Below are 20,204 nucleotides of genomic sequence, written 5' to 3'. Positions count from 1 at the left end.
TCCCAACCACCTGAGGAACACCCGTCCTTTCCTTCTGCAGCAGGAAGGTGCTTTGCTGTTTCTTTACCTACACCATGGTAAGAGGAGGCTGTCCATTCATATCTATGGTATTTTATCATTAAATCCCAACTTTGCTTCTGGGAAAGCAGCACATTTTGCTAACTCATGTTTTGCCTTCCCTTCCGGAGCAGGAAAACACAGACCTGCAGAGCATCTTTTATTCTACCATCCATAACTCTGTGAGATTTTTTTAAATTTTTTTTTTCCCCCCTGTTTTCTCCTTTCATCTGGAAGAAGAGATGGAGTTCTTTGATATTTTATTTAGACCCCATCGTGCGTTGGGAGCAAGCCTTGGAGCTGCTTGTGGATGGGCTTCCTGCAGAGCCATCCTGCTCCCATGCACATCTCCTGCACAGTCCCCCACATCCCAGTCTGACAGAGCTTTGGGCACCAACGTTTTTCACTGCAAACATTTCCCACTGCAGGTAAAGCACTGCACACACACGTGTTCAGATAAATGCCCTTTCTCTGACTGTGATGATGTAGCGGGCGGATTTGATTTATTGTGCAGACAAGTGCTCTGGGTAGAAGCGCTGTCTGCCCACACTGTTTTGATATTGCCAGGGAAGCAGTTATTAATGGCTACAAACAAATTCTATCCAACTTAGCCATAGTGCTTCCAGTGCCTGGAGCTGAAATCTCAGCTCCTCGCAGGATGCCCACAGGTGAAGGTGGGTGATGAGCAGCTCAGGACCCAGAGCCCTTCTTGCTGTGACAGCTGTCCCACAGCAGCACTGCACATCTCAGCCTTCCCCACTCAAACCCTGCATTCCACCACCACTGATGCTCCTTTTGCCTCGCTGGGACCCTGCAATGGAGGCACACCAAGGCGCAGTGAGATCAGAGTGGGCAGAGCCATTAAAGAATTATTGACACAGATGAGATTGCAGGAGGAAAACTCAACCAAGAGGCCCCAGAAGGCAGCGTGTGGCCACGGGCTGTCTGTGCAGCAGCAATGGAGGATCTGTGCTGGACACAGCTAACGAGGAGGCTGCAAGACGCCTCGTTTGTTTCTGACAAAAAATGAATCATAAAAGCTGCTGAAATTCATTTTCAGTTCACAGTACATTTGGTGCCAGACTTTCATGCTGCAATCACGCAAATATATACTGACACGTACAAGTGAGCTGTGAGCATGTTTATTTACCCTGTGATGTGCACTTGAGGGCATGCATGCATAGGTTTAAATATATTTAAGGGCGAACACCTGTTCTCTCCTCAGAATCCTTCGTCTCCCACCAAAGCAGCGATTGGCTCTTAGTGCAGAGTTTGGATATTCTCCCCCCTTTCCCTCTTCAGATGCACCCCAGCTCTGCTCAGAGCTGCACACACAGAGGATGGGCAGTGGCAGAGTGTGAGTGCAGCACAGCTATGGGAGCAGGACTATTCTAACAGCACTTCATATCTGCTGAAAGCCTTCTGCTGGCCAAGGGGAAAAAAAAAAAACAAAACAGTAAAAATAAATACGAGTGTTACTATATGGAAGGCAACATTAAGATTTAAAGCTTTTTCTTTCAACATCTGTAGATGTAGTCGCCTTTACTGAAATCTCGTTTTTCTCCCTTCTTTTCCAGTCTGGCAGAATTGAACATTATGGAAAGCTTGTGTGGGTATGTGATGGACTGCTGCTCACACAGCGGGTATTTGGACTCCCACTTCTCTGGGCAATGAATTGCCCACAAGATCTGTCACAGGACTGCGTGGGCAGTCAGGTTTCCTTTGTGCCATTTGTCCAGACCTCTCCGTTCTGTCTGATCTGATGAGAAAGATCCATTCCAGGAGTATTTGTTCATAGAAGTGTGGTTGGAGAGGAGCTCTGTTGGCTACCCAGTCTGGCTCTGTGTCGTCTTACATGGAGAACACCCTGAGGGCTGCACCAAAGGAAGGGTGTTGGGACACTTGTGTTGGAACTAGCCGTGTTAGTGCACATCCTTGCTTGTATCTGAATTTGTAAAGAACAATCAAACCTGGAAAACAGCATCTACCATTTGTTGCTTCTCTGACCCATAATTTAAATGGTTGTTTTCTTCCCACCAAGTAAGAAACGAAGCGCTGCAACTTTGTCCACACCTCCAAGGAAGAACCTGATGTGACAGCAGCTCTGCTCTGGAGCTACAGATATGTTTTCTGTCTGTAAAAGGAGGTTGCTGTTTACCTACATTTTATCTGTTCAGAAGGCTTTCCCTAGACTGGAAATCAAGCTTGTTCAATAGAGCTCATTAGGTAATGAGCTTATTCACTAAGCTCATTAGTAGGGGAATTCATCCCGCTCAGCCCTCTGCAGCCCAAATCTTGTCTCCCTCAGCCTAGCTTACTGCTCGTTTGACCCTTAGCAAGAGAAGTGACTTTTACCTAATTTGATCTGTTTTGCGTATTTTCATTCAACAACTGCCTTGCTGAATGAATGTTTCTATTATTTAATCTGGCCTGCTATTCCCCTGCAGCAGGAAAATATCTACAAGGGCTGTAGTCTTTGTGCACAACGTGCCAAGGAGAGAATATCATGCCAGCTCATTTCAAGAACTGAAGCCGAGCGTCTGACTCAGTAGGACTCATCCTGTTCCATGATGGATGCTCCCTGGATGGAGGAACAGACGGTGGGGCAGATGCAAGTAGGCAGGAGAAGGAAAGAGGCACGAGTAGAAGTTGTGATTGCCTCCTGCGAGCTGCCCGTGATTGCCCATCTGCACGCAATGGCGTGGTCGTGCAGGGAGCTTTAGAGCACACAGACAGCAGAAGAAAGGGATTTCGTATCGTGGTTCATTATGCAGAGATCAGAGAGCAGGTCTGACAACGAGGATCTTTCACGGGGTGGGAGATGGGCTGCTACATCTTCCTGAACTGAAGGCACGAGTGAGGCGTGTGACAGTGAAGGACGTGTGTTGGCAATTGTGCTCCATTGGTTCATGCACAGAGTGGTACATTTTAGCCCTGTTTCTACCCAATCAGACACTGATTACTGGAAAAAAGGATCTCACGGTGTCAGAGTTTGCTGGATGGACAACGGCCTCCTTCTGCCTTCCCTCTGAAGGAGCAGAAAGAAGCAGTTGGAACTCTTCTTTAATACTGATGACAAAACGTCAAGCCAATATTGAAGCCTCAGAAGACAATAAAACAGGGTTACAATGAAAATGAATTCTGAGCACAGGGAAAGGACAAAAGTTCGTCTGTGTCCCAGCAGTTGTGTGACTCAGAGGGAGCTGAGCTCCGGAGTGAAGGACGCAGTACCCAGCTGTGCAAACCTGGGGTGTTCAGTTTGGGCCAGTCCTGGTCCAGTGCATGGACTGAACACCCTTGGGCGGTAAGAACACATCAGGCATGTTCTCTCAGCTGCCTTCCAGCCGTGTTTCTCCAGAAGGAATGCTGCAGGGCAGCTCTGGAGCTGTGCTATGAGCCAGGCAGCGGGATGGGATGATGGAGAGTTTGCTTTCGGAGCGCACTGCTGATCCAAGCAGAGGCACTGATGGAGATGGGCTCCAGAAGGCAGCTCGGAGCAGCTCTTTCCTTGCAGCTCTTGCTTCAAAGAGAGCTCTCTTCTGCCAAGCATTAGGTTACAAGAATAGTGGTATCCTTTCCAATTGAAAAATAATGCGTTATTTTTGTCCTCACCGTGGTGACTAATTAATATTTAAGGAGGATGAGTCCCTTGTGCTGCTGCTCCTACCAAAATAGAGAAAACGTGTGTCCTGTTGATGACACGTTGTGCACAAATTACACACCAGAAGAGCGTACTGACGTGGAACTGAGAACTGTGGCAACAGGGTGAAAAAACAAGAAGGATAAAGTAATAGTCAAAGTGTTTTCCTTTGTACAGAGAAGAAATAAAGGGGCTGTCAGGTTGTGGGGGGAAACCTTGTTATCTCAAAGCTGTGCATTTAAACCTTAAAAGGCTGAAAGCAAACGGGAATTTATCATCTGCTGTTTTCACATCTGATGTGAAAGCCCGTATCTACAGGCAAAAGAGGAGCAGCAGCAATTTGTGTCTCTTAGATGGAGTCACATGCACAGAAGGAATAAAGCAATAAGATCATGAAAAATAATTATCTGCACAAAAAAGCTGAGGGTACTTCAGCACGCTGAGGACGTGTTGTTGGGCCAACAGCAGCTGCCAAAAGCCAACCTGACAGCTCCCACTGCTGCAAGGCAGCAACTTGGGCAGTGCAGGACTGGGCTGGCTGCTGGGGTCTCGTCTTTGTTACTGGGGTCTCGTGGCACTGAGCTGCACTCTGAGCTCGGCTCTGTTTGAGCTCAGCTTTCAGGGGCGCGTGGCCCCGTTCTGCAGGGCTGCTCTCTGCAGAAGCAAACAATCCTTCTCAAGGGCTTTACAGCAGCCAAATTTCTCAAAGTCCTGAAGGCAAAACGCTCGGGCTGATGTGTGTTTTAATTCTGTTGCAGATGGCAGGCCGAGATGAAAGCAGCAGGCTGCCCCGGGCGCTGCGCTCGGTTCCTCTCCCCAAGTCTCGTGGCACAGAGCAGCTCTGCACGGCTGCCCACCTCAGCACGGTGATTTCAGATGTGTTTGTAGGACCCCACATACAGCACTGAGCAGCAGCGTGCAGCCCAGAGCCAAACCCCACAGCCCTGCACAGACATCCCCAGTGTAAAGGCAGGAGAAGAGAAAGAAGTCACTAACGAGTGGGAGAAGGAAAGGGCCAGATGTTGCAGCATCGTTCCTCAGGCTGCAAACTAAAACGAAAAGCCAGGAAAGATCTGCACCTTTTAAAGAGGTAATGAATTGTTTCCTCCTCTGGCAGGCAGCGATTTGACTTGCCACATACCTCCGAGTAATTTCCCAGCAGGTTTTAATGTTGGAACAATGGCATTCTGCTAGATATTGATTTTAAAATAACTCTTCTACCCTTACTTGTAACCTGAAGAGGTGAATTACAGCCCTTGAATGTGCTCTAACGTAGTGCTGGTAAATGGTGGAACTGACAGTGGCTGTCTGGTAAGGCTGAGCCCTGGCTGGGGCAGCCAGCAAAGCTGGGACATGTTTGGCACTGAGAACCCTTGGTGTAAGGCAGCTGCCTGGCTGAGCCCTCTGCTCCTGGAGCTTGTGCTGCATTAAGCACACCCAAACCTGCTCTGTCCTCCGATAGCAGCACAGCATCTCTGTCCCTGGGTACCTTCATGCAGCCGGGCACAGTGGCAGGGATGCAGAGCCCAGCACCGCAGCAGTGCAGCACCAAAGCTCCTCGCCTCCCTGATGGTCCTGCAGCTCTCTGTGCCCATGCAGCAATGCACGCTGAGAGCAGATTTTGACTGCGTGGACGTAATCAGCTAAGAGATGTAATTCGTTTTGGCTAATTTGTTGCAGGCCTTTAACTTCCCTTCCCCTTTCACCGCCTTCATACTGACGGTGGCTACTCTGTCCCCTATTTTCAGCTGATTGCTGTAAACTAATTACTTTTACTGGGTCAGCGCTGTTATGAAATTATCATTTTATGAGACTAAAAATAACTCAGATCCAAATCAGCAAGCCAATCGCTTCCCCTCATCTCCAGCGAAAATACAATGCTCTCTGCAGTCTGCGTCTCTCAGGCACTCGCTGTGCTGCCGGCTGGGGAGCGAAGCAGGAATGAGGAGCTGCGAAAGCTTCCTCAGCTCAGTTGCTATAGATGCATCTCTGCCAAGGTTCCCATTGGTAAGCACAGTAGTCATGTTGTGGTTTTAGGCAGTACCGTTAGTCAGCATCATTCAAAATAATGTCCTTCTCGCACGAGTTTGCCTTGATGGAAAGTTATTTGCCCTTGCCCATTAGAAATGGGCTGTTTGCATGTGTGTGCAATCATGCCAAGTAACCAAAGCCACAAAAAGCCCAAGGACAGATACATTCCCATTTTTCAGGGTTGTTTTTTTTTTTTTTTTTTTGAGAGAGAGTGAAAATGCAATGAATTCCACTTGCGACAAGAATGAATAAGGGCATTTTAATACTTCTGGTGAATGCAAATAGCTCAAAAATGAGATGCTTGCTTGAGATTTGCATCAGGGCAGAGAAGGAAAAGGTTCCGTCTCTGATTCTGATACAAAGATGTTCCGTGCAGTATCTGGAAATCCATTAGGGGAAGAAAATTGATACACACTTCATATAAGGTGAACCTGGAGTCAGGAGAATGAAAGCTCAAGCAAATGACTTCTTTGTGTAGCTCCATCAATTCACTGTCTGATTGGGCTTTCTGTATATTAAATTCAAGCATCTCCCTGGCCTGTGGGCAAAAGAATTGTTGCCCGTAGGAAATGGGGAGAGTGATGATGTGCTGGCACCTCGCTTTACAAAGGACAAGTCCCACAGCTCATCCATCTTCCCACTGACGATGGTAGATATGCAAAGCAGCATTTCTATTAGAGCAATCTTTCTGATTCCACTTACTGGCAGTTGCTGAGGTGGTGACACACGACATACGATGACGGGGCTGAGCTTTGCAAAGCACCCAGCATGGCAGCACTCCAGGGCTGATTTATGGCTTCCCTGACTTTGCAAACTCCTCCTGGGTTGCATGAAGGAGGGTGAATAAGGGCTGCTATGGGTCTATGAGCCATGCATGGAGCAGTGCTGCATAGATCCCCATCACACGGTGCTGGCAGCCCTGCGGCGCTCAGCCGGCAGCGCTTTGGCACTGCAAGTTTCACATCCTGTTCCACTGCTTACATTTCATCCCATTCCTTCCTTCCCCAAGATTGAATACCAGCGAAAAAGAAAGCCCAAGAAATCAATGAAACAAATAACAAAATGGTTGATTACGTCGGCTCTCTCTCACTTCTCATCCCCACGATGTGCAGAACCTCGGGCTCCAGCTGGGTAACATCAGGACAGTGGAGCAGCCCCCAAGCCTGAGCCCAGCCCCCCCAGCACTCAGCATCAGTGCATTGCTTCCAGCCCCCCCAGCACTCAGGGATTCCCCTCCTCACTGCAGAGCAGGCTGCAGACATGGCAAAGCCATTGCATCTATGACTTCCCCACGCTGATGTGGCTCCTTGAACAAACTCTACAGATACGGTTCTGCTGTCCCAGCACAGTGACCAGCGCAGCCAAACCCAAAGGGACAGTACAGACCCCACGGGGACAGGTGTAGGAAGGGGGGTTTACAGCCACACTGTGCTCACAGAAGCTGCCTGGGAGGCTGAACATACTGCTGCTGTCAGGTGAAAGGAAAACAGCCATAAACAGCAAAGGGAAACATGACATGGGCAGAAGCAGAGCAGGCTGCAGAGGTGGGGTTCAGCACTGCATCCCTGTTTGTCACTCTGGGGCACAGGGATGTGGGGTCAGCCCCTCCAAAGGCAAACCCCAGTTAAAAGTAAATGGAAACAATGCACTGGGAGCAAAGTGACACGATTTATGGTAATTCAACTGTCTCAGTGTGGGTGTAAAGCTGATGGCCATTGCATATGAAGTGAGTTAAAAGCAAGAGGGGGCACAAATGCTGGCTGATAGAGGATGGGTGCTGCAGGGTGAGGGGCAGCCGCTGCCCCCAGAGGAAAGTGCTGCTGTGTGGATTGGATAGCTGGCCTTGAGTTAATTTTGAATAGCTGATTCAGTGATTCAGATTGATTTGAGATGCACCTAAGAGTAATGCTTTCATTATAAAACCTCCTGAGCAAAATTTAACTCGCGCTAAATTAAAACAGCCTCTGTTAAAGCGGGGCTGATGAACACAGCAGAGGGCTCAGAGATGCAGGGTCAGGATAATTTAATTCCTTTGCTTTGTTTCCCATCTCAGAAAAGCTGCTGTACCTCCTTCCCCGCGCTGCTGAGTTTTACTGTTGCTTTTGTGCCTTTTGCTCAAAGGAAAAACCCCTTTTTGGAAAATCCTTTATCATGGTTGTGCACCAGGCTGTGCATGGAGGCTGGCTCTCACAAATGGCGATGACTTCCTTGCTTCCAACTGAACAAATTTAATTTACTCCAGCAAATATCTGGCTTAGATTTGTTATTTTAATTATTAACGTTAGTCAACTGGAACATCTGTTAATGCTTTCCTAGCGCTAGCCTTGGTTTTCATTGTCAGTAAACTTTATATAAAACGGGCTTGGAAACACAGGAGAAGTTGTCCTCCACATTGCAAATCACATTGATACAAGCAAAGCTATTGCAGTGCCAGGGAAATGTTCATTATCTGTTGAAGTCTCAGGGTTCAAAACAAGAAATCTATACACGTGTATATTTGGCTTAAAAGCTGTGGCACTGTATATTTGCTGTTTCAAATACTGGCTAAAGCAGATGATACTGGGATGCTCTGAGCAGTGCTGGGATGGCAGCAGCTAACAGGCAACTGCTTAGAGAGGCGAAGTGAGATGGAATAAGAAGCACGTTAGGAACTCCGGCTGCATTTCTGGCAGTCGCTGTGAGATGGGAATTGCCAGCGCTCTCATTAGTAACAAGATCCTTCCAAACACTGCTAAGTGATTTCTGAAGAGAGGGAGATGAACCGTGGTGTGAAAATGCCAGGAAGATGGGAATGACGTGGGGCCAAAGTCTTGTTTCTGCAGCTGGCTGATTTCGATGCCATACAGCTGCCCTGGGTGAGGGGCTGGCAGCAGGTCCCAAGGAGGTCTGCAGAGCACATAGCATCAACTTGTCTGCATAGCACAGGGTTTGGGAAGCCAGCACAGAGGGTTTGGTTTTGCACTGCACAGCAAGGTGCCAGAGACATGTGTGGGGCAGGCAGGTGTTGGCATCTCTCTTCAGGAGCTGCCCAGATTTCGGAGTGCCTTACAAGTCTGTGCTAATGGCAGACTGTTTGCCAGAGACACCTATTTTAATTAAAATCCTGCAACAGAAAGCCCCAAATCAGTAACGCTCCAAGTGTAAGCTTTAAGGCTTTGATAGCATGTTATCAGTCCCTTTCCAATGAACGCTTCCAAAGCTATGCTTAAACTCCTGGGTGTTTTTAATTCTTGTCGACTCATTTAAAGCACTCATTCATCCATAATTTCTATGATTGCAACAGATTGAGGACACTTTCAAGTCCTCAGGAGCACTCTGTTTTGTCACCTCTGTGTTCAGAGAGGAAGGGAAAGGGAACAAGGGAAGAAGAGCATGAACTGCACTTTCTGCACGGGTTCTACCAGCAACTTTTGTTCCCAAGCAAAACTGAGCATTTCCTTGACCCCAACTTTCCTACGACAAAGATAGAAAGGACACCCATGTGAACACACACGTGTCTGCAGACAGAAAGGTAGGTGCAGCTATATGGAACAGGAATGAGGCAGCCTTTTGGTGACTGTGACCATAATCGATATTCTCACTTACTGAAGAATTCAGACTGCCAGTTGTCATCAGATTCTGTGCCTTTCTGACAGCTGAATTACGATTTCAATAATTTACAAGTGCCATTGTGAGCCTGTCCGTGCCTAATAGGCACAGAGAAGTGTTTGAATTCGACAGCAGCTTAGAGGAAAAAGTGGTGACCATATTACAAGAGTGAGGATTGTCTACATCTGAGCATTAAACCGTGTGAGCTCTTCAGTGGGAAAACTCTTTGCAAAGTAAGACAAACGTTGTGTGTCCTGATGGGTGGCATTAAAAGATGATTGCCTACTTTCTTTTTACATAACCCTGTCAGGGTGAGGGCTCGGCCATTCTGACAAAGGCTTTTGTTCAGGAAGACAGAAGCTCAAATCTATAATCTCAGTAGAAAGGGAGAAACAAAATAGAAGGGAAAAAACAGCGCCCTCCAGGCTATGTTTCCTTTGCTTTGATTATTCCATTACGTCTGCACCTGTCCATAGCAGTGTTTGAAGTTCTACCACAACGTTTGCCAATTACTTTTTCAAACTCACCACTAAACACAGACAAGAAGCCCATTTCTTGCTAAACTGAGACAAAATCCCACGGAACGTGGCCTGGAGATCACTGAATGGCTTCAGGAGCTCAGCAGCCCATAATATCCATTTGAATTCAGCACATCTATAACTCCTGGCATGCCAAACAAAGAAACTGTGACCAACGTTGTGAAAAGAGTCAAAATATACGTCAGAGGTTCTGTGGAAAATCCATGGCTCAAATGAACGTCTGAAAAAAAACCCGAGCACTACTTGCCAACTCCCTTCCACTTCTCTCTCCTGCAGAATGAGAGCAAATCAGCACCTACTACTGCATAGATTGCTTCTCCTGCATTCATTTACCATTGTGCCAAGCATTTGTCAAGTGGATTTAAGTGCTTTTTCTGTTTCATACATGTAAACACAAATTCCAGAAGTTATCAGGCAAAGAACGATCAAATCTTTAACGCTTCCATTCCCTTTTGCAACATGCATCCAGAAAACTGCTTAGGAGCAACTAAGTCTTGCTCCTACCACATGCTTGCGGGCTGCTGAGTAAAAGAAAAAGTAATACTCACCCAAGTGTTGTCATGGTTACAATAGTGTACCAAAAGGAAGCAGGAATACTGGTGAATTTGCTTGCTGAGGACCCTTTCTCTGCATAAAACATCACAGTTGCAAAGATGATAATTGCCATAGTGAGGGAAAAGAGGAGAAAGCCAAGCTCGGAGGCACAGCTCTTCAAAGTGTAGCCCAAGATTCGTAAGCCTTGGGAATGGCGAGAGAACTTGAAAATCCTGAAAACCCTAAAAACCCTTAGAGTCACAAAGGCTCCGCTGACGTCCTCGTTGTTGGTCATCACCAAACCAATGTAGTATGGCATGATGGCCACCACGTCAATGATGCTCATCACGCTTCTGATGAACCTGTAGCGACTTGGGGCCGCAAAGAGTCTCAACAGGTACTCAACTGTGAAAATCATCACGCAAGCCGTGTCCAAGCAAAAGAAAGCCACAGCATATCTCTCCCCACATGGAAGCTCCTTGTTCCCCGGCACCGTGCCGCAAGGGACAGTTTCCACGACATTGGTGATCACAGAGACGGCAATAAAGAAACCGGTGACGTAGTAAAAGACTAAGGCTAAGGTGCTGGTGTGGGGGTTCTCGAAGGCTCGCCACATGGTCTGCCGGAAGCTCAGGGATGGCATGGACCCTTCCTGGTTGTTTTCTGAGTCGTTGTCATCCATCAGCCGCTCTGCGTTTTCCCTCTTTCTGTCTTTGTACTCTTCGTAGCAGCAGTCCCCGATGATTTCAGGGAGGATCCCGTAGAAGGCAAGCTCTTCGTCGTAGGCAGAGATGCACTCGTACCTGGGATAGTGCAGCTTGCCAGTTCTATAAAAATTTAAGATGCACCTGAAGACCTCGGGGTCCCGGTCGAAGAAGTACTCCTTGGTGTCTTCATTGAAGAAGAACTCCTTCTCCGTGCTGCCCAGCAGAGTGTCCGGGTACCTCTCAAGTGTAGTCCTCCAGGTCTGGAAACGCCTGCCGCTCACGTTGAGAATGATCAGCTCGTCCTGCCTCTTGTTCTTCTCTGTGGGAGCCAGCGGCATGGGACAGTTGGCCACTGGCATCCATCCTATGGCAGCTGCCCTGGCAAAGGGCAGCCACGCAGCCACCCCTGCAGCCATGGTGCCCCTGGCCGTGTTACTGGAGGGGATGGGTAGGAGTCAGATCAGCTCCATCTGAAAGGCAGAGCAGATAAAAGCACAGCACAAAATCAGTCAGGGTTTCTCCATCGTGCACAAAAGCTAGATCAGAATGGGCACAAGAACTTCAAACCGCCAGCTTGCCCTCGTCTGCTGTATGAAGAGTGATGTTAAAGGAGGTACAACTCGGCGAGGTTATGGCATTATTACGGATTGAAATTTTGAATAGCAAATGATTCCTCATTAAAAGCTCTTTAAAAGTAGCATAAACACAGTAATTTATATTTGCTTCCTTACAAACAAGACTAATCCAGAATTCCCCAGGTGTAAGTCTCGTGCTCATCCATTTAACTACAGCTGTCAAGAAGGAGCTGGGAGTGCCAGTGAAATCAGCCTGCAGTTCACCCAGCAAAACTGCATGCCATGAAGAGCCACAACTGGGCTGAGCTGGGCTTCCAGGTTCAGAATCATAGAATCACGGAATCATAGAATGGCCTGGGTTGAAAAGGACCACAATGCTCATCCAGTCCCAACCCCCTGCTGTGTGCAGGTCACCAACCAGCAGACCAGGCTGCCCAGAGCCACATCCAGCCTGGCCTTGAATGCCTGCAGGGATGGGGCATCCACAACCTCCTTGGGCAACCTGTTCCTCCTCTCTGGTTTTCATTCATTTTCTTCCACCCTTAATTAAGGACCTGGGCTCAGCAGGAGTTTTTTTGCTGGTCTCTTGGATTTAGAGGTGTGTTTTACTGAAGTGAAATACAGGAAAATGTTACCAACAGAGTACCAGGAAAAGCAGGACGGGAAAGCATCCAAACTGGGACAGCTTTATTCCAGCAGGATTATTACCTGGAGACCCTGATCGTTTCCTGGCAGGCAAAGACAGAGCTGAAGGACCATTAGGCTGAACTGAAATATGTTCACTGCAGTCTTGATTTTTTAGATGAAATATATCCCAACTTATGCAGACCCTCAGCCACTGGAAGCCAACATTCTCTGGATATTATAGTGCTTACTGTGGTTCTGATCTGGCCATGAATTTTCTTTTCCTTTTTGCTCTTTGGTCAGAGTTCTTAAAATATTGAACTTTTTTTTTATCTTTTAACTTGCATTTACTTTTACTTCCCTTTTGTTTTCCTAAGTCTGCCATAAAATTAGCTGGAGAAAGGTGCCATTATCATATCAGATGCATTACGGTCCCTATCAAAAGCCAATCTATCAATGGTGATTCCATTGATCCCACTGACTCAAGCCCTTAAAGCCTAATTATATCCTCTACATGATATCCTTCTATACAATTTTACTTTGAACATTTTTAATTATATGAAAGCTGCCATTCTAGCCAGTAAGGCTGCAGCATTATTGATTTCAACAGCCATCAAAATACTGAATAAAAAATGATGCAATCAATCTGTGGTGAAAACAACTGAACCGCTCCCAGGAATGCTCTTCCCTCTTCAGGACACATTAACATTCATCACTTTTATATGGAGTATCTCTCTGTGCAATTTTACTATCTAAAGGACAACTGAAATCCCGCATCTCACTGCTGCTGGAAGAAGTTTTGTAATTAGGAAACATAGAATAATCCATAGTGATGCTTATCCCAAGGAGACACTTTTCTCGTGCACCGGAGCCAATATCCCATCATATTTTGCTATGGAGGGTTGTCCCATATCATTAGGCACGATTTTTTTCTCTTCCTCCTAAAGAACAAATGTATTGAGCTAATGGTGCCAGAATGGCAGCCCTGGAGACCACAACCCTTTGTCCATGGAAGAGGCAGAGCAAAACACTGCAAATTCGCTCTGCACCACTTTGACTGTCCGCCCCAGCCTGCAGCTGGAGGGGCTCTCTGGGGACAGAGCTGCCAATTGCTGTTAGCAGCAGCAGATCTTATAACTTTAGGAAACGCCGCGCTGAGAACAGGGCTGCAAAACAGGAGGCAGAAAGATGCCAACCATTTCTGTCGTTAATCACCAAATACACACCAGGCAAATAACCAAGGCACCAAGATAACACATCCTCTCCCTAATCTCCCTGCTGGTAAACTGTCTTCTGTGCTTTTTAATTTCAATTAGCAGCACCACCACAAGTCGTTCTTCCAGGACTGATTGGTGATGTACACTGACCTGAGCAGCTACAATGCTCATCTTCCCTAATTTCTCTGGGGAACCTTATTAGAAATCTCTTCTGTACTTATAACTTTGGCTGTAAATTCCAGGTTACCTACATTAGCTGCTGAGGCTCTATAAATACTTCACGTCTAATTGTTCTAATAAAGCACTGGTAGCTCAGAAGTGACTTACGCATTTTGAAATCAATTTTTAAAGATAAAATGGGTCTTTCCGTGCTAGCAGTATATGTGGGGAAGCTATTAATACCTCAGCTATGGAACGGACAGGAGATTAAAACAAGAGAAGGGTATTCTTCCATAGAGGGTTAGTTCCCGTTTCCCCATTACAAAGAAATGCAGCTGGTTAAGTGAGCTTAGCACACACAGCTCTGTTAGCAAAGTTGCTTTAATCTGTCCCATTTGGTCCTCAAAATACTCAAAAAAGCCTTTTTCAGATGTAAGTCAGGCATCTGTAAGGAAAGACTGAGAGGGCAAGAATAATAAATCCCTTCTCAGAAAGGTTTTGCTTGTCTGTGAATCTTTGGGACTTTATCTCTACTAAGAGAGATGGGACTGGGTTTGTGAGTCAGAGCTGCACAGCTTGCTTAAAACAAAACAAAACAATTAAACAGTTTATCTATTAACTGTGGAAAGAAGCCCCTTTTCTGCCCCCCATGTCTGGGTTTGGTAACTGCTAACCATTCCCCTCAGGCTGGAAAGCATTCCTGGGCACAAAATAAATAGTATGGGCGACAGTCTTTTCAGCTTGAGTAGGAAACAGACACGCTGCAACTCCATCAGACACGTACTTGCCTACACACACATTTCTGACTTAAATGACTGTAATTTCTGCATGTAATTTGGAAGGAACGTGTATCAGTAGCCAGTTGATGACATTTAGATGACCTGCTGCACAAAATACAATCATTTGCCTCCATCTGACTTAAAGAAGTCAGCGTAGATGGAGAAAACAACTCTTTTCTGTGGATGGTTAGGAGGAGAAGCACATGGGATAGGAAAGCTGTTGGCATGAGCCCATCTCTGCAGATTCCAGCCCCGTCTCCATCCCTCCCCAGCGCCCAGCTGTGCTGCCCTGGCGCCCCGATGTGATCCCAGGCTAAAAGCAAAACCCTGGTGTGTGCTATTGGATCAATGCAGCTCTGGAGGAGAACTTCAGAGAACAGTCATTGCTGTTTACCTAAAGGGTCAGCAAATAAGCGGTGGATTCTTACCACATTAACTTCTATTGCCATTGCCGTACTTAATAAATGTCTCTTCACAGTCTCACAAAAACAGAACCAAAATCTCCTGGCATTTCCTTTTCTGGAAGCAGACAGGGATCATTTAAAATACGGCTGATGAACAAGTGAGTGTCTTGATGAGATACAAAGCTAATGGGAGTGAAGAGCCTGGAGATCATCCCTTCTCTCGCTCTCTCTCCATAGCTGGGTCAGGCTCAGGCAGCAAAGATACTCTCGCTTAAGAGCAAAATATGCTACTCAAAGCTTCAAAATCCTCTTTCAGCCACGTATTCCTTTCCCTTCCCGCTCACATCTGATACTAAAACTCTCTGCGAAGCACCCATTCAGCCAGGTGCAGAGATCTGGGAGCAAAAGCAACAGGCTTACAATAAGTGCATGCCAAGTCCTGCCCACCCCAGCAGCCCAGGCACCCCATCTCTCAGCACCCCATTACCTGCAAGGCACCAGGGGCAGGGAGAGTCCGAGGGAACGGGCAGGGAGGGAGCACCGCTGCTCTGGGTACGAGGTGAGCTGTGCCTGCCTCCCGACTCCCTCTCTAAATGCAGTCAGAGGCAATCAGAAAATGCAATCATCATTGGGAAAATAGAGAGAGAGAGAGATGACTAAACGGCTTCTCCCTCTTTGCAGCGGAGACAGTCTCTCCCTGCCTCTCTCCTGAGCTGGTTGGGTTTGCCCCTTTCCTTTCCAGCCCAGCTCGGAGCTTCAGATCGCTGCCAGGTTCCGGAGCATCCGCGGGCACGGACCTACGGGGGATGCAGCCCGAGGACGGGCGGTTCGAGCTACCGGAGGCGCAGCAACCGAAGCCATTAAACGCACACCTGAGCCTAAGCTGCTGGCCGACGTGCCGGCATTGGCGAGGCTGGAGCCGGGGTGCGAGGTGTGCAATGAACTCCATCGGCTGCTGTGCCCCTCGGGCAGCAGAAACCGTGGGAGAGGTCCGTTGTCCTGGCCCCGGCACCGTGAGCCCACAGGCAGCCTTAGCCCGGGCAGGAGGGAGGAATGAAAAGAAATATCCCGGCCTGAAGCCGATCTTCTCCTTTCCCCCTCTCCTTCTCCCACCCCGTCCCCTTTCCTCCTCATCCTGCCGTTCTCGCTTGCCCAGTTCCTTGGCAGCTCTTACCAGTCCTTTCTGCATCCCTCTTTCATCCGCGGTCAGAAGTTGGACTCCAGATGCTCAGAGAGCTGGCATCCTTGCTCAGTTACGTTTGCCGGTGAATCTCCCTTCAATAAATAACTCTCAGCCCAAACGAGAGCAACCCAATCGTGCTCCGCTCTGCCGGGCAGCTCTGGCACTGACTGATGCGCCGCAGCGATAGTTAGTGACTTCCATAAAGTAAGACAGATACGTACATGAAATAGAGGAGCTCGGCTGCCTCGCCATTGCCTCGCATCCTTCCCCAGCTCAGCTCCGCACTTTAATCTATCGCCGGGAGTTCGGGGGCTGGAAGGGTCCGCGCGGGCAGAGGGTGGAACAGAGGGAGGGGAAGGAGAGAAAGGAGCGGAGCGGCGAGGAAGGTGAGAGCAGGAGAGGGAATGCAGAGCGGGGGCGCGGACGGGCGGGAGCGGCCCCTGCCCCTCGCCCTCCCCCCGCTGCCGGCGCGCCGTCCCCCGCCCGCAGGTGCTCCCCCCCTCTTCGGCCCCGGCCGCCGTCCCCCAGGTCCCGCTCACCTCCGCGGGGTCCCGGCCCGCCGCCCGCCTCGCCTCGCCCCGCCCGCCCGCCGCTGCCGGCCGCGGACCCAGCCGAGCGCGGCCGCTGCCATGCGGCTGCCGGGAGCGCGGCGCGGGGGCGGGCGCGGGGCTGCGCGGGGCGGTGCGGAGTGCGCGGGCGCGGGGCGGCGGCGGAGCGCCGCGATCAGCACCGGCGGCGGCGGACAGCTCCGCGGGGAAAGGGACCGGAGCGGGGGGGCGGGGGGGCGAGAAGCGCCGCAGCGCCCCGGGGAACGAGCGGGGCTGGGGGCTGCGGGATGAACCGGGGGCTGCGGGATGAACCGGGGCCACTATGAGCCATGGGGCGTTGATCCAAGCCGGGGTCCGCTCGGGAGGATGCGGTGAGCGGGTCTCGCCCCTCGCCCTCCCTGCCCTCCCCCCCCCCCCCAGCCCCGTCCGCTGCCGCCGGCAGAGGTCACCCGGAGTGACCGCGGTCCTTCCCCGGGTGCAGCCCCCGATTTGTGGCTTTTGGCGAACGAAAGGGACGGGGGAAGGCGGATGTGCCGCTAAGCAGGGTCGGTTTTCCAGGTGATTTGTTGTTTTTGTGTTATAAGAAGTCGGTTTTTCAACCCCCCCCGAAAGCCTCTAAGCATAAGCATCCCTCCCCAGCCCGCCCTCCCAAGAAAAATACAAACAAAACAACAAAACAAAGAGCAAAGCAACCAAAGCAACCAAACCACAAATCCTCAAACACTTCAGCACTCTTTCTGGTTCAGAAAATATGATCTGGGAGCTCTCGTGCCGGAGCCACAGTCCATCCAGCACACTGGCTCAGCTTTATCTAATCCCCAGTAACTCAGTGCAAGTTGTATTAAAGAAAAAAAATCATTTCTGAACGTCAGGTCGTGGGTAATCCTTCCCCAGAACAGTTCCCCCAGCAGTGAGCTGCACCACGATGCCTTCAGCCTGCTTGGTGAGGTTATGCTGATGGCACCAAAGGCAATCTGTAGAATATGGTTACTAATACACACGGGTAGTTGTGTACAAAGTGGATCTTAAGACTTCCTTGAGAAACTCTCAGCACTCCTCTGAATTTAAGCATATCAAAGGGCCCACAATCCGTCTCTGCTAAACGGCTTCAGCACTTTACTCTTAAAAGTACCTCCCATATCTCCTCTTGCTCCTTTCCTCTCGCAGACGCACAGAAGAAAGTAAAACCAGAAATACCATTTGGCTTTTACTGGTATAAAAGACATGGCTGTGAATTGTGGCAGTGCTGCTCTGCCTTGCTCAGCTCCAGCGCTCTCCAGTCCCCCCTTCCCCAGCTCTGGCCTGGCTGTGCTTCTGAGCTGCTTTTCCCCCATGACTCGGCCCCTTTTAACTTCCGATCTCTATTAAAAAGCTAATTTGGGAGCTCTTTTTTATTGCTCCTGATTTTGTATTTTTAAATAGAGGATGAAAGTCAAAAGCAAGCTAGCTGCAAATAGTCTGATGGGAAAACATTCCTTCTTCTCTCTATCCCTTCAGTGCTTCGTTTTCTTTTTCCTTCTCTCACTCTTTCCTTTTCTCTTTCATTCTTCCTTTCCGCCTTTCCCTTTCTCTCTTGCTTTCTAGGAAGCTCTTTAGCTTCTAATGAACCAATTATACATCTTATTACAACTTTTTGAACAACTTCTTGTCGTTCCATCATGGAAGGAATTGAACCTGCTAGCATTAAAACGAACCCCACGCAGAGAACCAAATAGAATAAACCATTCAGGTTAAATGTAAGCTTTAAAGATAGTTTAAAGATGAAGGACATCTTTTCTTTTTTGCTGTGGCATTGTCTTCTGTATTCATATCCCGTGCCTCTACAGCCTGTTCTATTTATTGTGTTTGTTCATTACACTGGGTGCTATCCCTCATTAATTCTGCACCTAAATATCCCACTGACTCCATGGCCGTGCTGCATAAGCATTCTGTAATGGCAGTTGCAGTAATAAAGCTAGCATGGATGCTTGGAATTACAGCCTGCTGTAACCGTGTAGCTCTGTGGTCTGCTTATGCCCTATAGATTGTGCCAATGGTTTCTTTGCTTTGGTTCCAAGCTTGCAAAAGCGCCCGCACAAATTGAAGATCATTAAGCAGACTATGATAGCCAGTCTTTGCAGCCTTAAAATTATATACGTGCCCTGCTGATTGATAAGGGCTGGGAAAACACAGCTGCTTGAGTGTATCTGCTTCTCCCCACAGCTCTTCCAGACCTTGGCTGACTCTTGGACTTAAGCTCTTTCATAACACAGTTCTGCTTTACTTTTCTTTGCAGAGCCATTATCTGGGACTTCTTAAAGAAGTTTGTACAAAACGAAAACCGAAATTCATTCTCTCAACACCCATCAGAAATGCATAAGGGGAACTCATTATTAGCTTGCGAACGCAGTGAAGGACAGAATGCCAAATTTTCAGCCCCTTTTGAAAAAGTTTCAGCACTGGGAGACATTCAGGGCTGGAGGTTGATGGAGGGTGATTAGGGAGCATGTCAGCTCTGCTTTGAGAGCACTGCAGAGGCACTGGCTGTGCACTGTGAGGCTCACAGAGCCCATCAGCCCACAGTGGTGTGGCTCTATGAGGATGGTCCGTGTCCCCATCACCGCCTGTTGGTGTTGCTGGAGACTTTGGGTTTTAGTTCAAAGCCATCTCTGATTTACAGCATAGAATCATAGGGTTGAAAAGGAGCACAACGCTCATCTCGTTTCAACCCCCTGCTGTGTGCAGGGTCACCAACCAGCAGCCCAGGCTGCCCAGAGCCACATCCAGCCTGGCCTTGAATGCCTGCAGGGATGGGGCATCCACAGCCTCCTTGGGCAACCTGTTCCAGTGCATCACCATGTTACTTTATTTTTTTTCCCCCCCTTGTGTTTGGAGATATTCCAGCCTGAAATAAAGCTGCACAGGCAGCTGCATTCTGCCACTTCTTTCCAAAAGGAGAGAGGAAGGAGCTGTGGATGTTGTCCAGCAGCACTGCTATCAAGCCAGCAGCTGCAACATTTTCTGCTCAGCTGACCTCAATGAATCAAGAAGGGATCACACATGAGAGCAGAGGGAAAAGACCCTTGAAGGACAGGAGCACTGGTGAGATGTTTTGATTTATTGCTCAGCGTTCCCCTTTTCTCCCCTGTGCATACAACAGCTTGCTCTTCCCCAGTCTCATTTCACGTGGTAAGTTAAAATAAAGATGCTGGTTTGCAGTGCCTCTGACTGCAACAGCTCATCAGGAATTGTGCTTAATTGGCTATATTCCACATCATCAACATCCAAAGCAGTGAGAGCCTGGTGTGAACAGCCCTGAGGCCAGGCAGGATGGGCTGAGCAATGCCAGCCATGGGTGGAGCAGGGCTGTTGGCTTAAGGCTGAAAGTGCTGCAGGAGTACATGGGTTTTTTGTTGCTTTGTGTGTTCTTCCCTGATGCAGCCTGGCGTCAGACAAACCATGGAGACCATACACCCTTCTATACCTGGTGCTTGCCATCACTTGGGAATTCTCACAATTATGTGTCAACCAGGGCTAAAAACTGCACACGAGCAGAGCCCAGGGCAACTTTTGGCACTGATTTGCTTTGATTGTTGGGTGAAAGTCAGCATCAAAGTAATCACTGTTCCATGCTGGAAGT

The 20,204-nt window shown here is 48.6% G+C and overlaps 1 protein-coding gene and 1 long non-coding RNA gene across 5 annotated transcripts in view; one reads left to right on the top strand and one right to left on the bottom strand.

The window, feature by feature from the left end:
- Positions 1 to 2,212, top strand: part of LOC149915038 (uncharacterized) — an 82,564-nt gene extending 80,352 nt beyond the window's left edge. Inside the window, exon 3 of the long non-coding RNA XR_016459834.1 lies at positions 1,635 to 2,212. This is a non-coding gene — a long non-coding RNA (uncharacterized LOC149915038). The remainder of the gene's footprint in view (positions 1 to 1,634) is intronic.
- KCND3 (potassium voltage-gated channel subfamily D member 3) overlaps positions 1 to 16,693 on the bottom strand; it is a 94,192-nt gene extending 77,499 nt beyond the window's left edge. For 2 of the 4 annotated variants that reach the window (XM_090124410.1, XM_090124413.1), the window contains exons 1-2: positions 16,029 to 16,440; positions 10,404 to 11,566 (exon numbers count right to left, since the gene is read on the bottom strand). In XM_090124410.1, coding sequence (XP_089980536.1) covers positions 10,404 to 11,512 — 1,109 coding nt within the window. In that variant the 5' untranslated portion in view covers positions 11,513 to 11,566; positions 16,029 to 16,440. Of the gene's footprint in view, positions 1 to 10,403; positions 11,567 to 15,341; positions 15,480 to 16,028; positions 16,441 to 16,576 lie in introns of those variants that run through there. The other 2 variants (XM_090124411.1, XM_090124412.1) reach the window with 2 other exon arrangements.
- Positions 16,694 to 20,204: the final 3,511 nt, after the last annotated feature.

This window comes from Phasianus colchicus, chromosome 25 (assembly GCF_987193195.1).
Source record: "Phasianus colchicus chromosome 25, bPhaCol1.hap1.1, whole genome shotgun sequence".
Lineage (NCBI taxonomy): Eukaryota > Metazoa > Chordata > Aves > Galliformes > Phasianidae > Phasianus > Phasianus colchicus.
Note: the sequence above shows the minus strand (reverse complement) of the source record. Positions and strands in the feature narration are given on the sequence as shown.